The 24,419-nt window shown below is 33.0% G+C and overlaps 1 protein-coding gene across 1 annotated transcript in view; it reads left to right on the top strand.

The window, feature by feature from the left end:
- Positions 1 to 24,419, top strand: part of LOC114330063 (nephrin-like) — a 197,134-nt gene that overhangs the window by 67,346 nt on the left and 105,369 nt on the right. The window contains exon 4 of the mRNA XM_050652916.1: positions 13,333 to 13,545. Coding sequence (XP_050508873.1) covers positions 13,333 to 13,545 — 213 coding nt within the window. The remainder of the gene's footprint in view (positions 1 to 13,332; positions 13,546 to 24,419) is intronic.

The raw sequence follows: 24,419 nt of genomic DNA, 5'->3' as shown, positions 1-24,419 counted from the left end.
CTCAAGAAACAAAGTCTACCCTAGGCCGATGTGCGCTTTTACCTTGGGGTGGTCCACACCCCTTCTCGGGGGTGAAAAATGTTGTGGTTAAAATAGCCACGGAAGAGGCTAAAGAACCTAATTTTAAGCGGAAACTGTTCTATAATTATTTTTTGAAAACTTAATACTTTTTGAGTTATTCGTGGTTGAAAATTGCCCATTTTCATTAAAAAATTACACCTTTTCGGACGGATTTTTGCGAATACCTTAAAAGCTGTGCATCTAACGAAAAAACTATATAAAATATTTCTGTAGGTTATAAAAAACAAAGAGATTCGTTCCTTCATAAATCTTCTAGTTAAAGTACAAAGATAGATATGCTAGGTAAGAAGAGTTTGCTTTTTTGCTGCATGCTCACATCGGTGTATTCAACCTGAAATAACAGAGATACTGTCGATTTTAGGTGTAAAATGATACCTAAACTTTTGTAGTCCTTAAAAAGGCCTTTAAAATGAGCAATACTAAATGTCGGTTATATTCAAACTAAGCGAGATATGCTGCAAAAAAAGTTGATGACTAATGTATTTTAAGAAGAAATGAGAAGTATACTTAACCCATCATCCATCAGAATTTAAATACATCGTTTTTCTTCTACAATACCTTTTATTATCTTCTTTTCCTCCATGTAACTCGAAAAAGATAAGAGATGCGAAAAAAGATCCCACACAAAAATGTAGGACTTTTTCAGATAAAAATTTCCTTTTAACTTTTTATTACTGTATCTCTTACAATTTTCAAGTTACATGGAAAACAAAAGTTTTAAGAAAATTTAAAAATTCGCTCTATAATTTGATCTTTTTTTTTTCAAAAACCATTCATTTTAAACCCATCCAACTTTTTGAACACAGAAATAACACTGTAATAAAAGGTATTGTGGAAAGAAAACGATGCATTTATATTTTGGTGGATGGGGGTTAAAATTACTTGTCATCTTTTTCTTAAAATACATTAGTTATCAATTTTGTTTGCAGCATATCTTGCTTATTTTTAATGTAATGGACCTTTAATGAAGCTCACTTTAAAGGTATTTTCAGGCACTACAAAAGGTATTAGTAGCATTATACACCTAAAATCGACCGTTTCTCTGTTATTTCAAGTTGAATACACCAATTTGAGAATGTACCGAAAAACAAACTATTTTCACCTACCATATCTATTTTGTATTATAACTAGAAGACTTATGAAGGCAAGTGTCTCTTTGTTTTTTTATAACCTACAAAAATGTTTAATATAGTTTTTTAGTTAGATGCATAGTTTTTAAGGTATTCGCAAAAAACCGTTCGAGTAAGCATTATCTTTCAATGAAAATGGCCAATTTTCAACCACGAATATCTCAAAAAGTATTGAGTTTTCAAAAAAAAAATTATAGGACAGTTTTTGCTTAGAATCAGGTTCCCTAGCGAGTTCCGTGGTAATTATAACCAAAAATTTTCCACCCCCAAAATGGGGTGGGAACCACCCCCAAGATAAAAGCACACATCGGCATAGGGTAGACTTTGAATAAGGAGATAAGTAGAGGGTATGCCCAAGATTTTATTAAAATCCATGCAGTAGACAGAATTAGGAGGTAATATCCTATTCTTGCTCCCATTGACATCTATAATTTGATCTTTTTTTTCAAAAACCATTCATTTTAAACCCGTCTAACTTTCTGAACATAGAAATAACGCTATAGGCAGGTATTGTAGAAGGAAAACGATGCATTTACATTTTGGTAGTTGTTTGCAGCATATTATCTCCCTTACTTTTAATGTAATGGACCTTTAATATAGCTCATTATAAAGGTATGTTCAAGCACTACAAAAGGTTATACACCTAAAATCGACCGTCTCTCTGTTATTTCAAGTTGAATACACCAATTTGAGAATGTACCAAAAAGCAAACTATTTTCCCTACCATATCTGTTTTTGTATTATAACTAGAAGAGTTATGGAGGCAAGTGTCTCTTTGTTTTTTTATAACTTACAAAAATGTTGAATATAGTTTTTTAGTTAGATGTATAGTTTTTAAGGTATTCGCAAAAAACCGTTCGAAAAGCTATTATGTTTCAATGAAAATGGCCAATTTTCAACCACGAATAACTCAAAACAGATACAAAAAGATACAAAAAGAGATACAAGAATAAAAAACACAGATAGAACAATAATAACAGACGATCAAGAAATAATGGAACGATGGAAGCAACACTTTTAAGACCTACTAACTAGTAATGAAGTAAACAGAGAAGAAAACAACGAAGAAAATGAAGAAAGAACAGAACAGGAAGAAAACACCGATGAAATAACAAACGAAGAAATAGAAACAGCAATAAAGAAACTTAAAAATGGGAAATCTCCTGGACATGATAGAATAACACCAGAAATGCTGAAGTATATGGGACTGGAAGGTAGGAAATTGCTCAGAGAAATATGCAATGAGGCATGGAAGAAAGAAGAAATACCGTCGGACTGGGAGATGGGAGTAATACTGCCCATATATAAGAAAAGAGATATCAAAGAATGTAACAATGATAGAGGAATTACACTATTATGTACAGCACTGAAAGTATATGAAACAGTATTAGAACAAAAGCTGAAGAATATAATAGAAACGACACTAGAAGAAGCCCAGAGTGGTTTCCGGAAAGGACGAGGGGTGCAAGATCACATATTCACAGTGAAGCAAATAACAGAAAAAACACTACTGACTAAAACCAAAGCGTACATGGCCTTCATCGACCTAGAAAAAGCATTCGACAGAGCGAAAAGAGAAACAATATGGAACAGTCTAATTAGAAGAGTAGTTGATAGAAAACTAATAGAAGTCATCAAAAGTCTATATAAAAGAAACACGAATTACATAATGCATAAAAATATGAAATCGCAACAATTTAAAACATCTGAAGGCTTAAGACAAGGAGGAGTCATGAGCCCTACACTCTTTAACATCTTCATGGACGAAATAATCAAAGAATGTATACCACAATTAAAAAAGCTACATGTAGGTTACCGAAACCTAGAAAGAATAGGAATATCAGAATGTGCATTTGCTGATGATGTAATTGTCATGGCAAATAAAGAGGAAGATCTAAGAAATAATCTACAAACAAGGAATGAGGTATTAAATAGGCATGGGATGAAAATAAACACACGCAAAACAAAGATTATGGTAGTAGCACAAGAACAACCCGTATTAAACATACAAATCAATGGAGAAACAATAGAACAGGTAAGCTACTTTCAATACCTGGGAGTAACAGTGGAAAACAACGGAAAACAACACAAAGATATAGAAGAACGGATTAACAAAACGTCTAAAATATTCCACGCAATTAACAACAAATTTTTAAACAAAAAAGAAATATCCAGAAAAACCAAAATAACTGTCTTCAACACGATATACAGACCAGTACTTACATACGGGTGCGAGTCTTGGGTATTAACAAGAAGTATGAAGAGTAAGATCCAGGCACTGGAAATGAAATACCTAAGACGAGTAAAAGGAGTATCAAAAAGAGACAGACTAAGAAATATAGATATACGAGCAGAGCTCAAAACTAAACCACTCCTAGAATACATCGAAGTAAAACAGCTGAGTTGGTGGGGCCACATGAAAAGAATGAGAAGAAACATACCAGTAAGGAAAGTATGGGAAGCAAGAATTCAGAAAAAAGAAACAGAGGAAGACCATCAGAAAACTGGGATACAACCATTGCGAAGATTATCCAAAAGAAAGGGAAAACCGTAGCAGAAGCAAGCAGACTGGCGCAGGATAGAAAACAATGGTCAAAGTTTGTGCACACGTGAATAGACATTAGTCCCGACACTGAAAAGTAAAAGGGACTTAAAAGACTATATATATATATATATATATATATATATATATATATATATATATATATATATATATATATATATAATAACTCAAAACGTATTGAGTTTTCAAAAAAAAATTACTTATAGAACAGTTTTTGCTTAGAATTAGATTCTCTATCGAATTCCGTGATAATTTTAACCAAAAAATTTTCCACCCCTCAGAACCACCGCCAAGATAAAAGCACACATCGGCTTAGGGCAGACTTTGAATTTAGGTGATAAGTAGAGGCTAGGCCCAAAATTTCATTAAAATCCATGCAGTAGGATAAAATTCGGAGGTAATGTCCTATTCTTGTTCCCATTGACTGGCGTACATTAGGGTGGAACCAAAGGATAGGAAAAACATTTTTTTGTTTCATGGAACTTTCTAATAGCACTCGAAAGTTGCTTTATCATGTCTACAATAAAACTACAAAATGTTTTTGTTCTAGGTTTACATCTTGAGGTGCCGCAAGAGCTTTGAAAAGATAGGTTTTTAACAAAAAATACAGAAAATTTCAAATATTTTTATATTTAGCCTGGTGACGTAACTAACATTTCTTAGTCAAATATTGTTTCTAATAACAGTTAACCTTGCTATCATTGCTATATGTACACATTGCTATAAGATTTCTTTAGTTACAATATTCATCTTGATACTTAAATAAAATGGTTTTTTGTCTCAAACTTGAGCATGATCTTTGGGAAGAAATCTTTGCTCTGACAAAGCCATTTTTACTTCAAGACCACAGACACTAAGAGATGACACAGTCACGAGCTTTATGGCTCTTTTCACTGGGAAAACACGGAAAATCCACACACAGTACCTGACAACTAGGGTCTCTTGCTTCACTTATATATTTTTTAAGTCCTCGTCAGTTCTATGTTTTGTCATAGGAGGCTAAGTAATTTTATTCTACCGTCCAGTTAATTATATCTATATCAATGTAAGTCATTGGCATTAAAGTTAAGCTTCGGGACAACAAACTTCCTTACACCATTTATGAGTTCCGATCTTGCCTTCAAAAGTCGCAGCAGACCTAGCTCCCTTATATGTTTTCTCTTGTCCCATTCCTTTGAATTACTGGATCAATTATTTAGAGATGTTCCTCACAAAGATAACGTGAAAATTTGATGAGTCTCCATAGATGTTTTGATCCATTTACACAAAATCGTTTCAGTTTGATATGAAATCAGACTGGAACATACACATTCATCACATACATAGTTACAGTTGTCGGATTATTTGAAGGATTCTCTGTTGCAACATATAACCGAAGAAGGCGATTGGCCAACGTAAGCCATCGTAAATGAGCGAATTTCCCATGGGTTTTTAAAGAAAGATCAGAAGGATATACACCACTGGAGATTGCTTTGCACATTTCAAGTAAATAGTTTTGATCTGTGCTTAGATCATCCTTAATCTCTAGAGTAGGGAGGTTGTTTTGTATGGGAACGAAATTAACCACATGAAGCTGGTTACAGATTTCAAGTTCTTTGCCTAAAAGCCCTCCAAATTCATTAAGGTCTTTAGTTTTTCCATCCAATGTGCAAAACAAATGATGCAAATTAGCAATTATTAGCAATATATATGCAGCAATTATTCATTGGTATAGAACAAACAAATTGGCCACTTCAGAGGCTTATTTAGGTTTTTTTCTATAAAAGCAATTACACCATTGTTAATGCCGGTGTTAGTGGCAGTTCCATCAAATCCGACAGCTGTTATATTGGAAATGTTCAAAAAATTGTCCTCTCGAAAATGCTCCATTATCTTTTATAGCTTCACCTGTTCCGGAAGCAGAAGTTATATACCCTAGCAAGGTTGATCCAGGTTCCTCTACTATTGAAATATGCTCTTCTGCTCTAGTCAGAATGTTAAATTGTATTAAGGAATGAAATAAATATTTCCTATTAAATATTTCTTTAAATGTGGAATTCGAGTTCAAACTTTACCAGTTTTAGTAAAAATAAACAATGGATTGTTGTAAGTTAAAACTCAAATTATCTTGAAAGAGTAGTTTTAGAGTGTGTATTTATCATTTAAAATAGGAATTAAGACATTACAATAGCTATTTTTTACCAAACCAAAATCATCAAAATTTGCAAAATTTAACTAAAAATTCTAACTTTCAACCCTTTTGCGGCACCTCTAAAAATATTTTGTTTGGAAAAATATTTTATTTGTGGCTTCACAATGGCGATAGGCAACTTTCTATCACTATTACACATTGAAATTATAAAATCATTTTTTTCGTTCCACCCTAGCGTACATGTATCTGAAAAATATATTACATATTGATAATTAATATACATGCTCTCAGTTGTTGTCAAGTTAAACAAAAAATAAAAAGCACATTAAAAATGAATAGTTTCATCAAATTAAAACAAAATAAGTGCCTTGTTACCAAGCAAAGTCGTCCCCATTATCTTCACAATGAGCAATTTATTATATGTTATGTTGACCGCGGTAAGTCAGGAAACAACCGATCCGACAAAATATGAGAATTTTTTTTAATAAAATGTCCCAGGCCCAATTTCGACCGTTCTAGGTTTTTATGCTCACTAAGTTAACGCTCTTATCAGTGTGTTAACGAGATTTTACAAGTATTTTATTCTTTTTGTGTACACATGAATCTGTTTCTTTTTCAATTTGCCTTCAGTATAAAACAAAATAAGCGATGGACTACCCCAGCTAATTGAAATAACATTCGAAAATATTACCTCAATTATCCAAGATAGCCATCGCTACACCCTTAGCTTAGCTCAGTCACTCAGGTATGTGTTCGTCTTGTCGTAATCTTAGAAATGAACTAGGAAAGTTTGGAGTGAAAGCAAACAAAACAGTATTTTTAACTAATCATGTTTATTGTTCATAAAAATATAATAAAAATATGACTTATGAATTGTATTAACAAATATATTCAAATTCTTACCAAAAACTAACAATTCTTGATTATACTTATTGCTTTTGGTATCTGACAGTAACTTCTTGATGTTGAATGGTACTGCTTCTGGTTCTGCAACGGGCCCTGAGGTTGTAGGTGTTGTATTCCACCAGGCCTACGGATGTTGGTCGTTGCAGTGTTGGTGATGTGGGTGCAGCATGGATGACATGTCCTCGTTGTTCTATCGCCGGCGATTTGAGGGTTGTTGAAACTCTTGGAGGGAGAACGGTGATCTTATCCCAAAAATTAGAACAGCAAAACACATATCAACAATCAAGAAGATAAACCAACGTGTGCCGTCTGCCATTCTAATCGGCAGAAATAGTAGCAAATGACAAGAATAAATTAAATGACATTTAGATGAGGAGAATAAAAATTTGATTACCAAACGTTCATTTTATATGTAAATTAAAAAGATAGTATATTTAAAACTAAAATATCAGAAACCATGCTTTTAACACTGGAGGTTAGATATAAAAATTTTTAGAAAAAGCCGTTAGATTTTAGAAATGTAATTACAAAAAAAAAATAATTAGAACACAACTCACCCCAAGAGAATTAAACTCTGGAAATAGATAAGGCATTATGAGCTCATCTCTTTAAATAGATAATTTTTCCCTGTCCTTTCCATTTTCATTTTGTGTCAGCGGGTAGGAATGAAGTGTCACTTTCATGACAGTGCGACGTTTGAAAAGGCGACCAAGTACTATGAGGTAGCAGGCATGTTCCGTATTGAAAGACAATTACTTACAGAGTCAGAATATAAGGGGTACGTTCAGTATGTTCAGTTGATGATTTAGATTTTAGATGAAAAGGGATATAGTAAATTGAAGATAATAAAAGAGGATAATAAAAGAGGATGATAAAAGAGGATAATAAAAGAGGTCGCCTACGAGTGTTTAACGAAGAAAACAGGTAAAACAAATAGAAGAAAAATTATTGTTGATGAAATATTAAAGAAAATACAGTAAAATAATTATTTAAAAATAAAATATCAAAGATGCTACGTTTGTAACGTTACAAGTAAATTATTGTCTTTCCTTTCATTTTTTAGTCTTCTCACTAATCGTCTTTCTATGAGGAAACCGTCTCTCGGCATCTTTACGATTCTATTTGTTGTCTTTCGGCTTATATGGTCATTTCGGTTTACGCACCTTGTTCTTACGTAGTCCTTGATGTTATCCAGTTTGCATCTTTGTAGTCTATATGTACTTCTAGCTGTCCCATAGTGTCTTATCACACAGTATTTTATTTCTCCATATTGTTTCATTCGGGCATCTTGCAGCTCTGTTTTTGCTCTATTAACTTAATCTTCTACTGCTGTTTCGATAAATGTTATAATCAAAAAGGAAGACAAATCAGACCTAGACAACTACAGAGGAATTACTAACTGAATAAAATTGAGGCGCTATTACATAAAGTAATACCAAAATTAGCCATTCACCACATCGTGGTTAGTAGGTATCTCGAGAAATAAGCGTTTTTTGAGAAAGTGCAACTCGTTAATAAAGTCACATTTTGTGTTGCATATTTTGACTTGAAATGTTCCAGAAAACTTTTTCATGAACTAAGTTTTAATGCTGTGTTGATTAAAATTATAAACTAAAAAGTTTGTCACCCAACTTTTTTAAGTAAACATGAAAATAACTTCTCTTCTAAATTGTTTAAACATCTTAGAGAAATTTCATTTTTATCTAAATTTTTCAAAGATGACACAGTACAACAATGTTGTTGCTAAGTAAAAAAAATCTTCTAATAATTTATTTAACTCATTTATAGTGGCAATTTAGACGTATAATATACATTTTAAAGTAAAAGACTTTAAAATGATATCGCCAATATTTATGAGTTGCGTTTTTGGGACGACTTTACTAAAAGATAGTTTATTCAATTACATGAAATCAATCCCAACTCAAGAATATCCGTCACAAAAGAGCATAGCATGTGATCTGTCTTTTAAAAAGACAACCAAATGCAACGATGACAGTAAAATTCTCGCGTTAGAGATTCCATAGTAAATCACGAGGGAAAACCAGGAAAAAACCTCATGATACTATCCCGACATCGCGCATCGTAAGTATTTGGTCTTACATTTAATTTACTTTCAAAAAGCTAATACCAAATTCTGACTTTATTACGTTTAAATTATAAATAATATTAATAATACATAGATATAAATAAGTAATACTAAAATATAAAATTTGTGCTAACTCCATATGTTATTGACTTACTAATCGTGGTATTTTTTTTCTATTGACTTCCTCTTTCAGTATGGCTAACGGCATCCTAGTGCATTCTACCGAGGAATTTGCGACACAATTGGTTTCATTTCGCATAATTAGAGACGCTTTTTTGATTCTTATCTTTTTATTATCTGATTTTTTCAGGACTATACTTGAATCTCTCCACTGAACTCTATGTTCATTATCCCATGCGTGTTAACATATTTGAGATCTATCAAATTCTCTATTTCTAATATAAGACTGATGTTCACTTATTCTAACGTTTAATGGTCTTGACGTTTCACCTAAATAAAATTGTTCACATTCACAAGGTATTTTATAAATGCAATTCTTTGTTTATTTACATTTAACTTTAAAGGGCTATTAAACAGTGAAACCGATTTTAGGACATTGCCGGTTAAAAAATATGGCTTTATTTTTAGATATATCGGAATAAAGACAGCTTTAGAAGAAAAATAATAAATACGAATTTAATAATGGCCTCATTGAGGTTATTGAGCTTAATAAATTGAGCTTAAAAACTTCGTAGATAATCTAGAAGTCGTTTTATTAAAAATAAAATTGTCGGCATTGTGGTATTTTATTAAAAAAAAAGAGCAATTGTCATCTTTGTCGGATCGGTACTTACCTCCCGTACTCTGGTGGCTTGAATATAATATACTGCTCATTATAAAGATAATAAGGTCCACTTTACTAGGTAACAAGGCACTTACTTATTATTACGTTTCTAACCATTTAAATGATGCGGATAAATAAATTAAAATAAATATTGGATTATATGCATGTTTTTATATAACATAATATAGATTTGCACTCTATATGTACAGACTACTCTTTGTTTTTTTAATCAATTTCAAAAGTTTTAGAAAATAAAATTAAATCACTATCTTTACTGGTTGCACTATTTTCTCTTGAAAATACCAGCGTGTAAAATCTCCATGTGTATTTGAGGTTGTACACATCCTTTAGACCTTTTTACAAACACAATTATAATAAAGCTTCCTAAAGAGCTCCAAAGCTCCTCTCTAGCCGATGTTCTGTCTCATAAACTCTCTGCAGGTGCTTTCCAATTCGTTCCAAACCGTTCAACACTTCACCGTCAAGTAAGTGCCCAGCACTTTTCTGACTTCTTTTATATTTAATTATAGCTTTAGTGTGTTTCGAGAAATAGGAGCTAAGTGTATACCTTCACAATTAAATTAATATCGAGTTGAACAAATAGAATTTTTGTTACAGTTTGCTTCTTGGCTTCAATTTAATATTATATCGTAACTAATAATATAAAGTGAGTTCGAAAACTACTGGAAAATTACATTTTGTATATACCTAAATATAATCAAGTTATACTTCATACAAATATTAGTCCAGGGTAATAAGGTTTTTTCCATGACACTTGAACAGCCAGGATACTGAAACGTTTTTTCGACAGGTAATACCTATAAGAGCAAATTGTAACTATTTCCTGCGTAAGATCTGGCGACCATTTTTATTTATAAACAATTAAGTGTCAAAAAATGGCATTTTTAATTTTTTTTTAAATCAATGGAAAACAGGGAAACTTATGGTTTTTTTATTACAATTATCTTCAAGATTATAGAAAAAGCTTTAAAATGACGTATTACAAAGTTTGATATACTTTTTGATATATTATTTGATATATTATTGTTAATATATTGATATAGTTTGATATATGGGTGAACATCGGTATGGGTGATTTCGATAGGGTGAACATCTCCCACAGGTCGGGTTGAATCAAATTGCTTGCTTGCTTGCGATAGATTTTTTAATGATTTTGAGTACGTATTTTTTAGTTTTTCGATCTGTTATTCTTTTCGCGACAAATTCGCTTTTTTCTTGTGAAACTTTGAGACTCACCCTTTTCCTTACGCCCTGCTCAAATCATCCGATTTTTTAAATATAAACTGTTTTTCATGTACTTAACTTACCTTATCTTAATGTGACGATTTCGAGTTTTTCTCTGGATAGATTTTTTTTAGGGCCCCCCCTTAACGAACTCCCCTGAATTAAGAGCCAATATATGGTAGAGGTACATTTTCAGGGTACAAGGTTTCTCCCCATGTAATAATCTGACACGCTCGAGTAACTGCAAAAATCCCCGCTTGGGCTCCCCCACTATTATGAATAACTTAGCAAAAAAAAAGAAGGACGAAAGGTAGACACGCAATTTAACAGACTGAAGAAAAAACAACAGATAATCAATAGAGAGGAAGACCATCTACACGATGACAAGATGATCTGCAAAATGTGACGAAATATTTAATGCCTACCGTGAACTCCGGATAGAAAACCGGATACAAACACGAGAGGCCTATGTCTTGCAGTGGACTTAAAAGGGACTAATGATGATGAATGCAAATCATTTAGATTTAACTGACTGTACGATAAGCAACTTGGAAAACAATGTCTCCTAATTGTATGCCGAAGCAGATAAAAAGTTTTTACCCGCCTTTTACATAGATGTATGTCCTCCTTTACAGGAGTAGATTTATCTAAATATATAATAAAGGAAACAAATTATAGTTCTCATAAAAACTAGAAAACAGGATAGGATGAGTAGAGCAGGATATACAGGGTGTAACAAAAATACAGGTCATAAATTTAATCACATATTCTGGGACCAAAAATAGTTTGATTGAACCTAACTTACCTTAGTACAAATGTGCACATAAAAAAGTTACAACCCTTTGAAGTTACAAAATGAAAATCGATTTTTTCCAATATACCGAAAACTGTTAGAGATTTTTTATTGAAAATGGACATGTGGCATTCTTATGGCAGTAGCATCTTAAAAAAATAAAATGAAATTTGGACACCCCATAAAAATTTTATGGGGGTTTTGTTCCTTTAAACCCCCCAAACTTTTGTGTACGTTCCAATTAAATAATTATTATAGTACCAGTAGTTAAACACAGTGTTTGTAAAATTTTTTTGCCTCTTATTACTTTTTCGAAAAGTCAGTTTTTATCGAGATATTTTGAATATTTGTCAAATCCACCACATATTTGTATATGGTTAAGTAAGATTATGGAGACTTGGTAATAATATGAAAATTTATATATTTAGGTATATTTTGAACCATATTAAAAAAGAAGCTACATCTCGATAAAAGGTGCCTTCTCGAAAAAATACAAAGAGGCAAAATATTTTAAAAACACTGTATTTAACTAATGGTACCGCAATATTTTATATTTATTATATTTTTATTTTATTTTATATTGGAACGTCACAAACATTTGGGGGGTTTAAAAGAACAAAACCCCCATAAAAATTTTATGTAAACATATTAAAAAATAAACCTCAACTCAATAAAAACTGCCTTATCGAAAAAATACTAAGAGGCAAAAAAGTTTTAAGAATATTGAGTTTAACTAATGGTACCACAATAATAATTTAATTGAGACGTACACAGAAGTTTCGGGGGGGTTTAAAGGAACAAAAGTCAATAAAATTTTTATGGGGTGCACAAATTTCACTATAATTTTTCTTTAAGATTTTCCTGCCATATTAATGCCACATGTCCATTTTTGCCAATTGATTTTCATTTTGTAACTTCAAAGAGCCGTAACTTTTTTTAGCTTTAAAGGTAAGTTAGGTTCATTCGAACTATTTTTGGTCCCAGAATATGTGATTTAATTTATGACCTGTATTTTTGTTACACCCTGTATATCACGAAAACCAGAACAATAATCGTATACAAATTCCACTGCCCGGTGGAAGCAAAAGTAAAATGAAATAATACTGAAGAGAATGGTCTGTATGAAACTACTAGCAAAACAATTCAACAGATGAGTAACTGGTAGCAAAAACAAAGGGACATCAAGGCTTTATGTTAAGATTATAGTAACATGCACGATGATAATCCCAAATAATCAACACTACTAAGCGAATTTTATTTAAAAAAAAAATTTTGTCATGAAGTTATAAAAACAACACTGCAACGGAAAAATTGGTGTTCACTAAACTACAAACTAGCCCTTAAATGATTGCCCAGCCAACTCTGATTTTGATGGTCCGATATTATAAAGGATTCGTAGGAAAAAAAAATCAAAACTAACATCATATTTGGTATCCTGGATGCATTGTACTATTTTATTCTTACTTTATTCAGAATTAACTATGAATAATATATTAGTAGAAGATAATTTAATGTTATTTATGAAGGCTAAATAAGTTAGACCTATCAATCTGAAATTTCTGTAGAATAATGCATCGGTTTCAAATCTTGTAAGTTTATTCTTTTTATTTTAGGTGGTCTTCCACAACATTTTATATTAGAAGTTTATGATTCTGGGAACGGGCTGTCATTAGCGAATGTCTCATCCAAATTTCCTGTGTTCATCGTGAGCGGCCTGGATCCAGGAAAGTCTCTAAAAATGATTGTTTATGCTGCAAATAGTAAAGGAAAAAGTGAACAAATACCATTGGAAGGGTTTACGTTAAACATAGCTGAAAAGCAAACTGGTAAGTGAGTTTATGTTACTATGATTGAATATTAAAATCCAAAAGTAGAGGTTTACAGTGGTTCTTACACTCGGATCTTGCAATTATTATTGCATTAATCCTATCTGCGTGACTAACGCCACACCTTATTCCGTACTGTAACTGGAACAGTGCAAATTAGCACAAGCTAAGAATACTCTTAGGAATTATATAAACTTAGTTGCGTATTAAAAATATTTTTCTAGCAAGTTTAAATCAAAAAATTATGATTTTTTCTTCAGTCAGTTTCAGCTTATTATACAAAAACCATTTTTTTGATTGCTTGGTATCACTATCTATTTTAATTTTTAAATAAGGTTGATCAGATATGCATATTCCTTCTCTTTTTTTTTGGTGTTGACTCATGATAATTAATGGGTCCAATAGCTCAGGCAGTTGGATGTCTGATTCCACACATAAGGTCTGGGATTGAATCCCAGTGCCGACGAGAACATCTAGACAGTTAGAACACCTAGAAATAATTTAACGATATAAACGGGACCCTCCTATTATTACTAATGATAATAAAAGCACAAGGTAAAACATGAACAACTTATATTATAGACGTACTCAAAAACAAGAATCTGGATATGAGGGATGTAAATCTTTGATATCAAATTTACACTACAGCCAACGATCGAATGTGAAAATTGGACGAGAAGTGTCAGAAGAAATGGAGATAAGGAGAGGGGCCAGTCAAGGTTGTATACTGTTTAATACGTATTCTGAATAAATCATACAAGAAGCTTTGGTAAAGGAGACAGTCGGCATAAAAGTGAATGGAAGATTAATCAATAACATTAGGTATGCCGACGATACACTCATGTTAGCCGACAACTTGGAAGACTTAGAAAGAATAATGAACAAAATATTAAGATATAGTGGAGAATACAGACTCTCCCTTTACATCAAAATAACAAAATTTATGAAAATTAGCAGGAACAACAATACAAACGAAATATTAACGATAGGCGGCCAGCATATTGAGAGAGTAAGAAATATACTTACTTGGGAACGATAATCACAGAAAATAACGAGTATACTGCTGAAATAAGAATGAGAATTGAAAGAGCACGTGTCAACTTCGTGAAAATGAAAAAGAGTTTATGCAGGAAAGATCTGACATTGGTCTAGGGCTTCCAATCCCGCAGCCTGAGTTCAATCTCGGTATTTGCGGGACTACGAATTTTCAATCCCGCGGGATCTCGGTATTTGCGGAATCCCGCATATTGAAAATAGTCATATTTATATAAGGCAAATAAAACAATAAATTAATCAACTAACTCCACATTTATTTAAGTATTACTATTAGTATGAGATCAAATCTGTTTTTTCTTTACAAAAAAGCAGTAACAAATACTGAAAAAACAAAAAATTTATCTTCTTAAAAAATATACCAACAAAATTTTAAAAATCAACCAAAAAAACCCATTTTCAACTGAAAATTAATATAGTTTACTAATTTAGTTGCTATATTGCTTGCTATAAGTTACTATTATTAGCTAAGCTTTCAATTGAAAATGTTTGCAAAGGAAACACAACATATTGGATGGTATGAATAAAAACGGAGTATAAACTCCGAGTACGTTCTCATGAGTATCGGCATAAAGTATAATCAAATTTACACAAACAACAGTGCAGGACTTATTATGGGTAATCCTCTAAGCCCATTACTATCAGATATATTTATGAACCAACTTGGAACAACAATTTCTAAACACCCCGTATTTAAACAGTTCTTATATTGGTGGAGATACGTGGATGACATACTAGCCTGCTTTACAGGAACTAACAGACAACTTGACCAATTTCTATCATGCATTAATTCACTTCATAGTAATATTGAGTTCACAATAGAAACAGAACAGAATAATTCCATAAACTTTCTAGATGTAACGATTACCAGACTACACAACAAACATGAGTTCTCCGTATATCATAAACCTACCCATACTGACACAACTATACACAATTCATCATCCCATCCTACACAACACAAATTAGCAGCCTACCATAGCATGATACATAGACTGACAGAAATTCCTATGACAAAAAATAACTTCGAGACAGAACTAAATATCATTAGACAAATAGCAGTAAACAATGGCTATAACGAACAAACAGTTAACAACATTTTAAACCAAAAACTCCATAAGAAAGCCTTGAAATTAGTGTATCCACCACCACAGAAAAAACCCAGTACCTTCTGCTCTCTCACATATACTGGCAAAATAACAACAAAAATAGCCAGATACATAAAAAAGAAAGGAATAACACCAGCTTTCAGAACTAACAACAACTTAAGCAAACATATTAAAAACAATAAAAGCCGAAAGAGAAAGCAACTACAGAGTGGTGTGTACAAACTAACTTGTGGTGACTGTCCGAAAACTTACATCGGTCAAACTGGCAGAACTTTTGACAAACGGATAGCAGAACACAAAAGGGCTTTCAACAGTAGAAAAACAGATACTTCTACATACGCACTTCACCTTCTAGATCATAATCATTCTTTCAATGGAGAGTTTTAAATTCTACATATTCAAAATAAAGGCCTTAAGCTATCACTTTTAGAATCAATGGAAATTATTAAATTGAAAAATACAGATATAATTCTGAATGACCAATTTGAGACAAACAGCTCCCCACTCCTCAACCTCTTCAGTTAAAGACTTAAAAAGACAAACACATTGTAAAATATATCACTTGAGAAAGGCACTTTGCCGAAACAGTTGTAGTAATAACATAGTTGTAATAAATTTTGTGGAAGTATAGAAAACAAACGTTTTTCAGTGTTTTATTGTGAGATAAAATGAACTACCATCAAGTAACGGTCGAATCCATCAATTATATAAAGTATAAGTTTATACTACATTTCATTTGTATAAAAAACCTGTTGTTGAGATGCGAGTTTCTACTCAGCGTACATAAGAGTAGATACTACCGCGTGGAGTATGTACTCCAAGATTTGGAGTATAAACTCCATTCTCATTTTTATTCATACGAGCCAATATCTAAATCTAAACTGTCATCTGTCAAATTCCTGAGTATTTTAGACACAATATAGCCAGCAGCAGAAAATGCCCTTTCGGCTTCCATACGTCGACGGTATTCGTTTTTAGGCTTTATATGTAAATTTAAGATATTTTCCCATTGACTCCCCAGATTCATAGAGTGTATTCGCTCTATCGATTCAAGTGTATTAGCTCAAAATGGCGACGGGTAAACTAAATAAATTAGGTACATGCTGACGATATAGTCATAACTCTAACTCCTGTTGCAATGTAAGATCAAGAACGGAACCCCATGATGGAACCTCTACATTGTTTCTCACGTGTTTCTTACTTGATCAGCCTCTTCATCATCATTGCTCTCAGATGAATTTAAAAGGCTGAAGTTCATTCCCGTTACAAAATCATTAATTTCTTTTCGAATAAACTTTTCGGTGGAAGATGAAAAGTTTCATCGTCACACGACGCTTGGTAACTACAAGGCTTTTGAGATAAATCAGTAGTGCAGTCACATTTCTACGTCGTTGTAAAATACGGAGCAAAGAGAGTTTTTTTAATCATTTTGAGCGTAGCTATAGCAGTAATGTACGCTTTTTTCAGTCCCGCAAATCCCGCGCCTGTAGTCCCGCATCACGCGGGATTGGAAAATAACGCGATACCGAGATCTTGGTATTGCGGGATTGGAAGCCCTGCATTGGTCCTCAGAATAGGGCTAATTAAATGTTATGCATGAAGGAGACATAGAAGAAAACCTATGGAACAACCCGACAAAGTGGCGACTGGAAGTCAAAAAACGGCAGAGAACGTTATAAACGACATGTAGTAGTAGTAAATGTACAGAGTGTGCTTTATTGTGGAGCTGAATCATGGACATTAAACCGAAATGCAATAGATCGAACGTGTTTGAAATGTGGGCATTTAGAAGAGTTTTTAGGATTTCATGGGTACATAGAGCCACGTATATAGAAGTGTTATGGAGAGTAGGCAGAGAGAGGCCTCTCTAATGGAAGACACAATAAAAGAAAGGAAATTAGAGGGTAGGAGAAGCGTAGGAAGGAGACGCGTTTCCTATTTAAAGAACCTGAGAGAATGGTTTGCTTGCATTTTAAGGTAACTGTTCAGTGTAACTGCCTCCCTATTGGGCGCCAATGTAACAAAAAAAAAGAACTTCTTCTGTGTGAGTGAAAGTCAAGAGGATGATAAACTCCAACAGAAGTAAGGAAAAAGAAAATGACTATGTGTAACTAAATAAGAACAAAAATGTGCGGCTTCTACGTTGAGAAGCAGAAGTAACAAAATACTACTTTGAAGTAGTATTTGTAAAATAAAATGATAAGGTGAAAGGAGTGATGAATAAATAGGTAATAGATACATGAATAGACAGAGGCAAACTAAGGGAGTTAGGCTAGCTAAAGGTGCAAGAGAACGACAACTTGACACTCAAGGATGGATACGGCTAATTTTGCATGCCTGTTGAAAACGGTAGCTCTAAGTATATAGGGATGAAGACTAAGAAAGGAAATTACTACTAAGATAAGAATAATGTTTTGAAATGAATAAAAGAGAATAATTGCTGAAGAAGAACAAATTAAAAAACACTAACAAATCATGGGCGCCAAGAAAATGATCTTCGATCACTCTCCCAGGTATCTTACACTGCTATTAAATATTAAATATATTAAACTTATAAGTAAATGTAAATATAAAAGAAATAAGAATAAATGATATACAAAGTGAATAAACATTTATTAAAAATAACTACTAGATTTTTAACAATCTCTGAGTTAACCAAATGCATATAGCCCAATAAATGACCGTTTTGGAGTGTAATTTCCAGGGGCAACTCCGAATTGCATGAAAATTTGGATTTAGGATCTACTTACCCTCCACTTCAAAGTTGAATTTTTGCCGTTGGTTGCTTTTACTTGGGGGGTGATATTTACCCCTTCTCGAGGGGTGAAAAACGCGTGTTTAAAATAAGGCCGGAAATGAATAAATTGACTTATTTTAAGCACCTTTTGTTCTATAAAGTTTTTTACGTAAGTCAATACTTTTCGAGTTATTCGCGATTTAAAATGTTGATTTTTCGACAAAAAAACTACGTTTTCAGACCGTTCTTACCAAATAACTCAAAAAGTAAATATTTTGTCGAAAAAAATATATCTAGCAAAAGTGTAGCCTATAAAAAAATGGTGTACCAGTAAAGTCTACAAATTGAGTAGAAGCAAAGTTGTAGCTCATGAAAAATACGTTCTTATTCGTCTAATTCCAAATCGAATAATTCAACCGAAATCACCGAAGAAAGAAGCGTTTTTCGGGAAAACCTTATTACCATTTTTAAAGTATCGAAAAATAGCTTATTACTTGTTTTTTACAGAAGTTTACAGCATCAAAAATAAACGAGTTACACTGAAAAAAAGTTGGCCCCTTTTTTTTGGTAAAAAAAATCGTGAAAACCTCCCTCTATTTAGCACCCTAAATGAAATTAATCGTTTGGCTTTACCATCTATTTTAACTGTATGTGTATTGTTTATATGATCTGTAAGTTTGATTGGCTTGATGTGCTTATTTTTTAAAACATTTGGTTTTATAATAAAAAACATTTTTCCAAAAATTTTTGAAAGATTTAATTTTTTCAAAATAACTTAAAAAGTATTAGTGATAAGAAAAGTCTTAAAGAGTAAAAAAATGTAGGTTTTGCTATTATAGATATGCTAGTTTCATTTTGTTTCTCAGTAAGACAATAATTGGTTAAGATATGGCTGTTCAAAATTTGCATACACTCGTGATTAGTGACCCATTCAAGCTTTCTCAATTATAACCCTTTCAAAAATAAACACTTTAAACCGGTGAGACTGATAGATCATATAAAAAATAAATAGGTAAGTAAATTGTTTGTAAAGCTTTAGCGATTAATTTCATTAGGGGAGCTAAACACGGCGAAATTTTCATGATTTTTTACAAAAAAAAAAAAGAGGGCCAACTTTATGTTGAGCGTAACTCGCTTATTTTTAATGCTAAAACTTTTGTTAACAATTAAAACAAAGCTTTTTATAAACACTTTAAAAAAGTTTAAATGGGTTTTCCCGAAAATGCTTAATTTTTTGGTGATTTCACCTTGAAATATTCGATTTTGAATTAGACGTATAAGAACGTATTTTTCATGAGCTACAACTTTATTTTTATTTGATTGATGGAGTTTACTGATACACCATTTTTTTGGGTTTTTTATAAGCTACACTTTTGCTAAGGATATTTGTTTCGATACAATATTTACTTTTTGAGTTATTTGCGAAAAACCGTCTGAAAACGTAATTTTTTTGTCGAAAAATTAACATTTTCAATGGCAAATAACTCGAAAAGTATTGACTTACTTAAAAAACTCTATAGAACACAAGTTGCTTAACATCAGTCAATTTATCCATTTCCGGTCTTATCTTGAACGTATGTTTTTTCACCCCCGAGAAGGGGTAACTGTCACTCCCCAAGTAAAAGCAACCAACGGCACAAATTCAACTTTGAAGTGGAGGGTAAGTAGAACCTAAATCCAAATTTTCATGCAATTCGGAGTTGCCCCTGAAAATTACACGGTATCACCGAATTTCCCGTTTATTTACTGGGCTAATATTATGTGACTCTAAAATGACAACGTTATATTTTAACAATTTATATTCAATATAACAACAATCATGTTACCTGTTATAAAATTATATAAGTACCTCTTACTTACATATAGAGTACAAATCACATGAGACTTTTACCAAATGGTTATAGTACACTTGCTACGTACAACTTAATTAAAAACCGACGGATATGAGAAACTATAAATAAGCAGGCACAAGCCTGACTAAGGGAAATACAATAATGAATTAAGCAAAATTATTGAATGAAAGTTAAAGAAATGAAGTTAAGCTAAATACCTATACAAACGACTTAAATTGACCGAACAAATGAAGAAAAGCTAATGACACAAAATATTTGGGAAACAAGCAACTAATACAACCTAAATTTATATAATGACATGAAATCGACCTAAATAGACCATCAAATATAAAAAGATACCTTTTGGCAGATACGCCGAGCTCAACGTACAATACCGCAAAATTATACATGTTCGAGAACTTAATAAACTTATATGTACCTATATCAAAACCCAAATAAATCTTAAGAAAAAGAATTAATAAACATAATGCATTAACCAAATGTCTGTGATATTAATCATAATAGTTACTTAAGGCACAACACTAAATGTTCCCAAACCAAACCTAAACGACTCCTAAAGAGGATGCTGCTGCATCTCCGGAAATAAGCACCAGGATGGTGCAAAACCAAGCCTCCTGTAGACCCAGGTGCTAAGACGAAAAGGAGCTGGAATGCCCCCAAAAACTTGTTTCCCCAAGTGACTTGACTGTGGCTGTAATCGTCTCCTTCCAGGTGGTCGAAAGATACATGGTAGGTTTTAATATTTCTCCCAAATGGCTAAAAAACAAACATTTTCCAGTATTAGTTTCAATTTCCAATCTAACATGTGTGAGTAGAAAAAACAAAAGAAGAAGTAATGAGGAAGAGGTTTTTTAGAATGAACAGCAATAAAAAACATCCATTAACACAGCTTATCAGATGTGAAAAGGTATTGTGTGTGACCTTGATGTAGAATTTAAATACAGAATATGATATGTAGAACAAAATGTTATAGGATAATTATATTGCCAGTGTGATATGAGCGGCATATCGTTAGATTTTTTATTTACAATTTATCAAATATTGGGTGTGGACAGACTTCAAACTTAATTAACCAAAAACTAAGACTATTAGAACTTTCTTCGAACAAGTATTGCACACGGTGGAATGAATAAAAGAAACTAAATTCAATAATTAACAAATTTACTGGGAAAATTGAACTGGAAAGGATATTTTAAATGAAAAATTAAATGTAAGATCCAACCTAACCTTCACATGTCAAAAAAAATATTTCCCGGAATTTCCCATATTGTTTTTCCTCAAGAACATGCTGGATGGATTTAACAAACCCACGGGACACCATTTCTACTTCCAATGGAACTGTATTTCCCAGTAAATAACTTTTTAAAAAACGAGATCTTCCGCCATTATGGAACCAGAGGTCCGCCGAGCTACTTCCAGCGCACTTCACAGTCAAGTAAAAATCAAGCACGACCGCCTTGTCGAATTTTTTAGAACACGAAAGAATATTTCTCGCTAGGTGGCGTATATAGTACGTTCCATCAGTGATACCAAAACATAATTAGGTGTGACATCGTTGCAAGAAATTTTAAATATAAAAGATAATAATTATAAATAGTTAATTACGCGAAAATTGGAGAAATTAATTAAGAGATCAAGAGAAAATAATTATAAAAATAATTAAAGAGTTCAAAAATGATTCCGTAACGTGCCAAACCGTTACAGTAGGTCAGAATTACCATGATGATTGCCAGCCTTCGTCGCGGACATGGCACTTAAAGAAGAAGAATAAAAGCATTACAAGCCGCCGCAGCCAGAATGTCATCCAAGTAGAGCGCATTTTTCAACTATCTAGTTTCTTCGATTTGCTCCTCATCCCTCAATATTGTAGTTGCTAAACATTTTTCAAAATTGATACATTTTGCTATTTTGCAGTTGCAAAATTTCGTGTATTTTTCACATCACAATCGACATAATTGAGCAATTTTTGTTGCCCATGTAAGCGCCCCTTACTTGGCTTTAGAATTCGGCTTTAAAAATATTTATAACACACAACATGCATCATTAAACTGGATCCCATAAATCCACATACTATACTCCTGCCATAATAGACCTTTAATTCACTTGTATATATCACTACTCACTACGTCAGTATCTGCGGAGCACAGAGAATCAGAAAGCATTAATAAATCAAAGCGATTAAATTACTCGTAGCGATCACCTTTCAAATTGCCCGTCTGAGGATTCATTACATAGACATGATTAAATTGTCCTTGTGATATAATTGTATTATCACATGCTGATACATTTAAGACATGTTTATTGCGATTGAGTAATTTGACAACTGTAGATAATACTTCCAATATATCCCTACATAATATTAGCAGTATCAGTCCACATAGTAATTTTATCAATATTTACAAAACAATGTATAAATCCATCTACTAGGGCAGTCCGACTAGTATTTAGCCTGCAAAAGAAATTTTTGAAAAAGTGGTAATTTATTTCTGAACATAGTCTCCGTTTAGCTCAATACACTTCTAGTGATGCTACAACTTCTTTCATTAACCGCTACGTTAAAATTTTTTGTATTTTCCTTTCAGGCTCCACGTTCAGAATCTCAATGCTAATGTGAATTATACTTAACTCACTGAGCGCCTGGGCCAAACAAGGCGTGAGTTACGCCTACGTGAGAACTCACGTGGCGTTCAATGTGTTAACTTGTCTGAAAAATGCGTTTTCTCGAGGTTTTCAAAGTAGGCTTCTGTGGCGGCGTTCACCTCTTCATTCGACTTAAATTTCTGCCAGGCGAGTGACTTTTTCAAATTTGGAAACAAAGAAGTCGTATAGGGCCAAATCTGGAGAGTACGGTGGATGGGACAGCAGTTTGGAGCCCAATTCAACCAATTTGGTCATGATGATGGCGAAGGTGTGAGCCAGGGCGTTGTCATAGAAGAAGAGCACTTTTTTATTGCCCAATTGCGGCTGTTTTACTGCAATTCAGTGTCGAATCGGCCCAATAATTCAACAGTTTACGGAAGCCCTGCGACTGTCTTGCCCTTTTCCAGGAAGTAGTGATCGATGACACCCTGTGAATCCCAGAAAACGGTGGTCATCACCTTTCCGGTCGATAGAACAATTTTCGCATCCTTCGGAGCACTTTAGCCGGGTGACGTCCACTGTTTCGACTGTTCCTTAATCTCTGATCTGTACCAGTGGATCCATGTTTAGTCGTCAGTTAGGAAACAATGTAGAAACTTCTTCGGATTACGCTTAAACAAGCGCTAACACTGCTCTGACGTGGTCTAATTGTTGCGCTGTTGTCCTTAGTGAGCATACGCTGCGGTCATGGCGTCGGCAGCTTTCTTTAGCGAAAATTTTATGCAAGATATGATCCACGAGACCTTGTAAGATGCGTACTGTTTCAGATATTTCGCGCACCTTCAGTCGGCGATCTGCTAATACGAGATAGTGGATTTTTTTCACGTTATTTTATATTCACGCTATTTCACGAGAAGATTCACCATACAGAGCCTTTAACTATCCATTCACCATACAGAGCTACTCATTTATACAAAGTATATATTGATTTAGTTCACACTTAAACAATAACTAGTACTCAGTTGGTATCTGATGTCAGTTCCATCGTCTGATTATTACTTAAGTCTTTCTTAGAGTATTCTAAAAAAATCAGCTTGCTATTAATAAACTTTTTGTTTGGTACGTGGGATCCAAATAAGCCTATTACGTAGAAATATCTTTTTATATTATTGAAAACTATTTTTGAATCGTTATACGTTTGAAAAAACAGCTGGCACTGTAAAGGACCGTATATTACGTATGAAAATTTAGGCACAACTATTAAAATGTTGTGAACCGATATTATTGTTTTCACCCATTTTGGAAATATGTGAAAACCTTGAATAATTATCCATGTCTGTCTGTCCACCGGTAGACACAACTCCTCCGTCAGTAGACCAGATAGAATGACAAATGCGTGTCGAATGAAAGCTTATAACCAAGGATGGTGTTAAAGGTGATAAATTTGACCTGTAACTCCCGGCTTTAGAGTATGCAACCGGAAGTACTGTTTTAAAGTCGCCGAAATATTACACACAATATATTATTCGATACGGCTTTGGC

This window comes from Diabrotica virgifera, chromosome 6, assembly GCF_917563875.1.
Source record: "Diabrotica virgifera virgifera chromosome 6, PGI_DIABVI_V3a".
In the NCBI taxonomy this organism is placed as follows: Eukaryota; Metazoa; Arthropoda; class Insecta; order Coleoptera; family Chrysomelidae; genus Diabrotica; species Diabrotica virgifera.
Note: the sequence above shows the minus strand (reverse complement) of the source record. Positions and strands in the feature narration are given on the sequence as shown.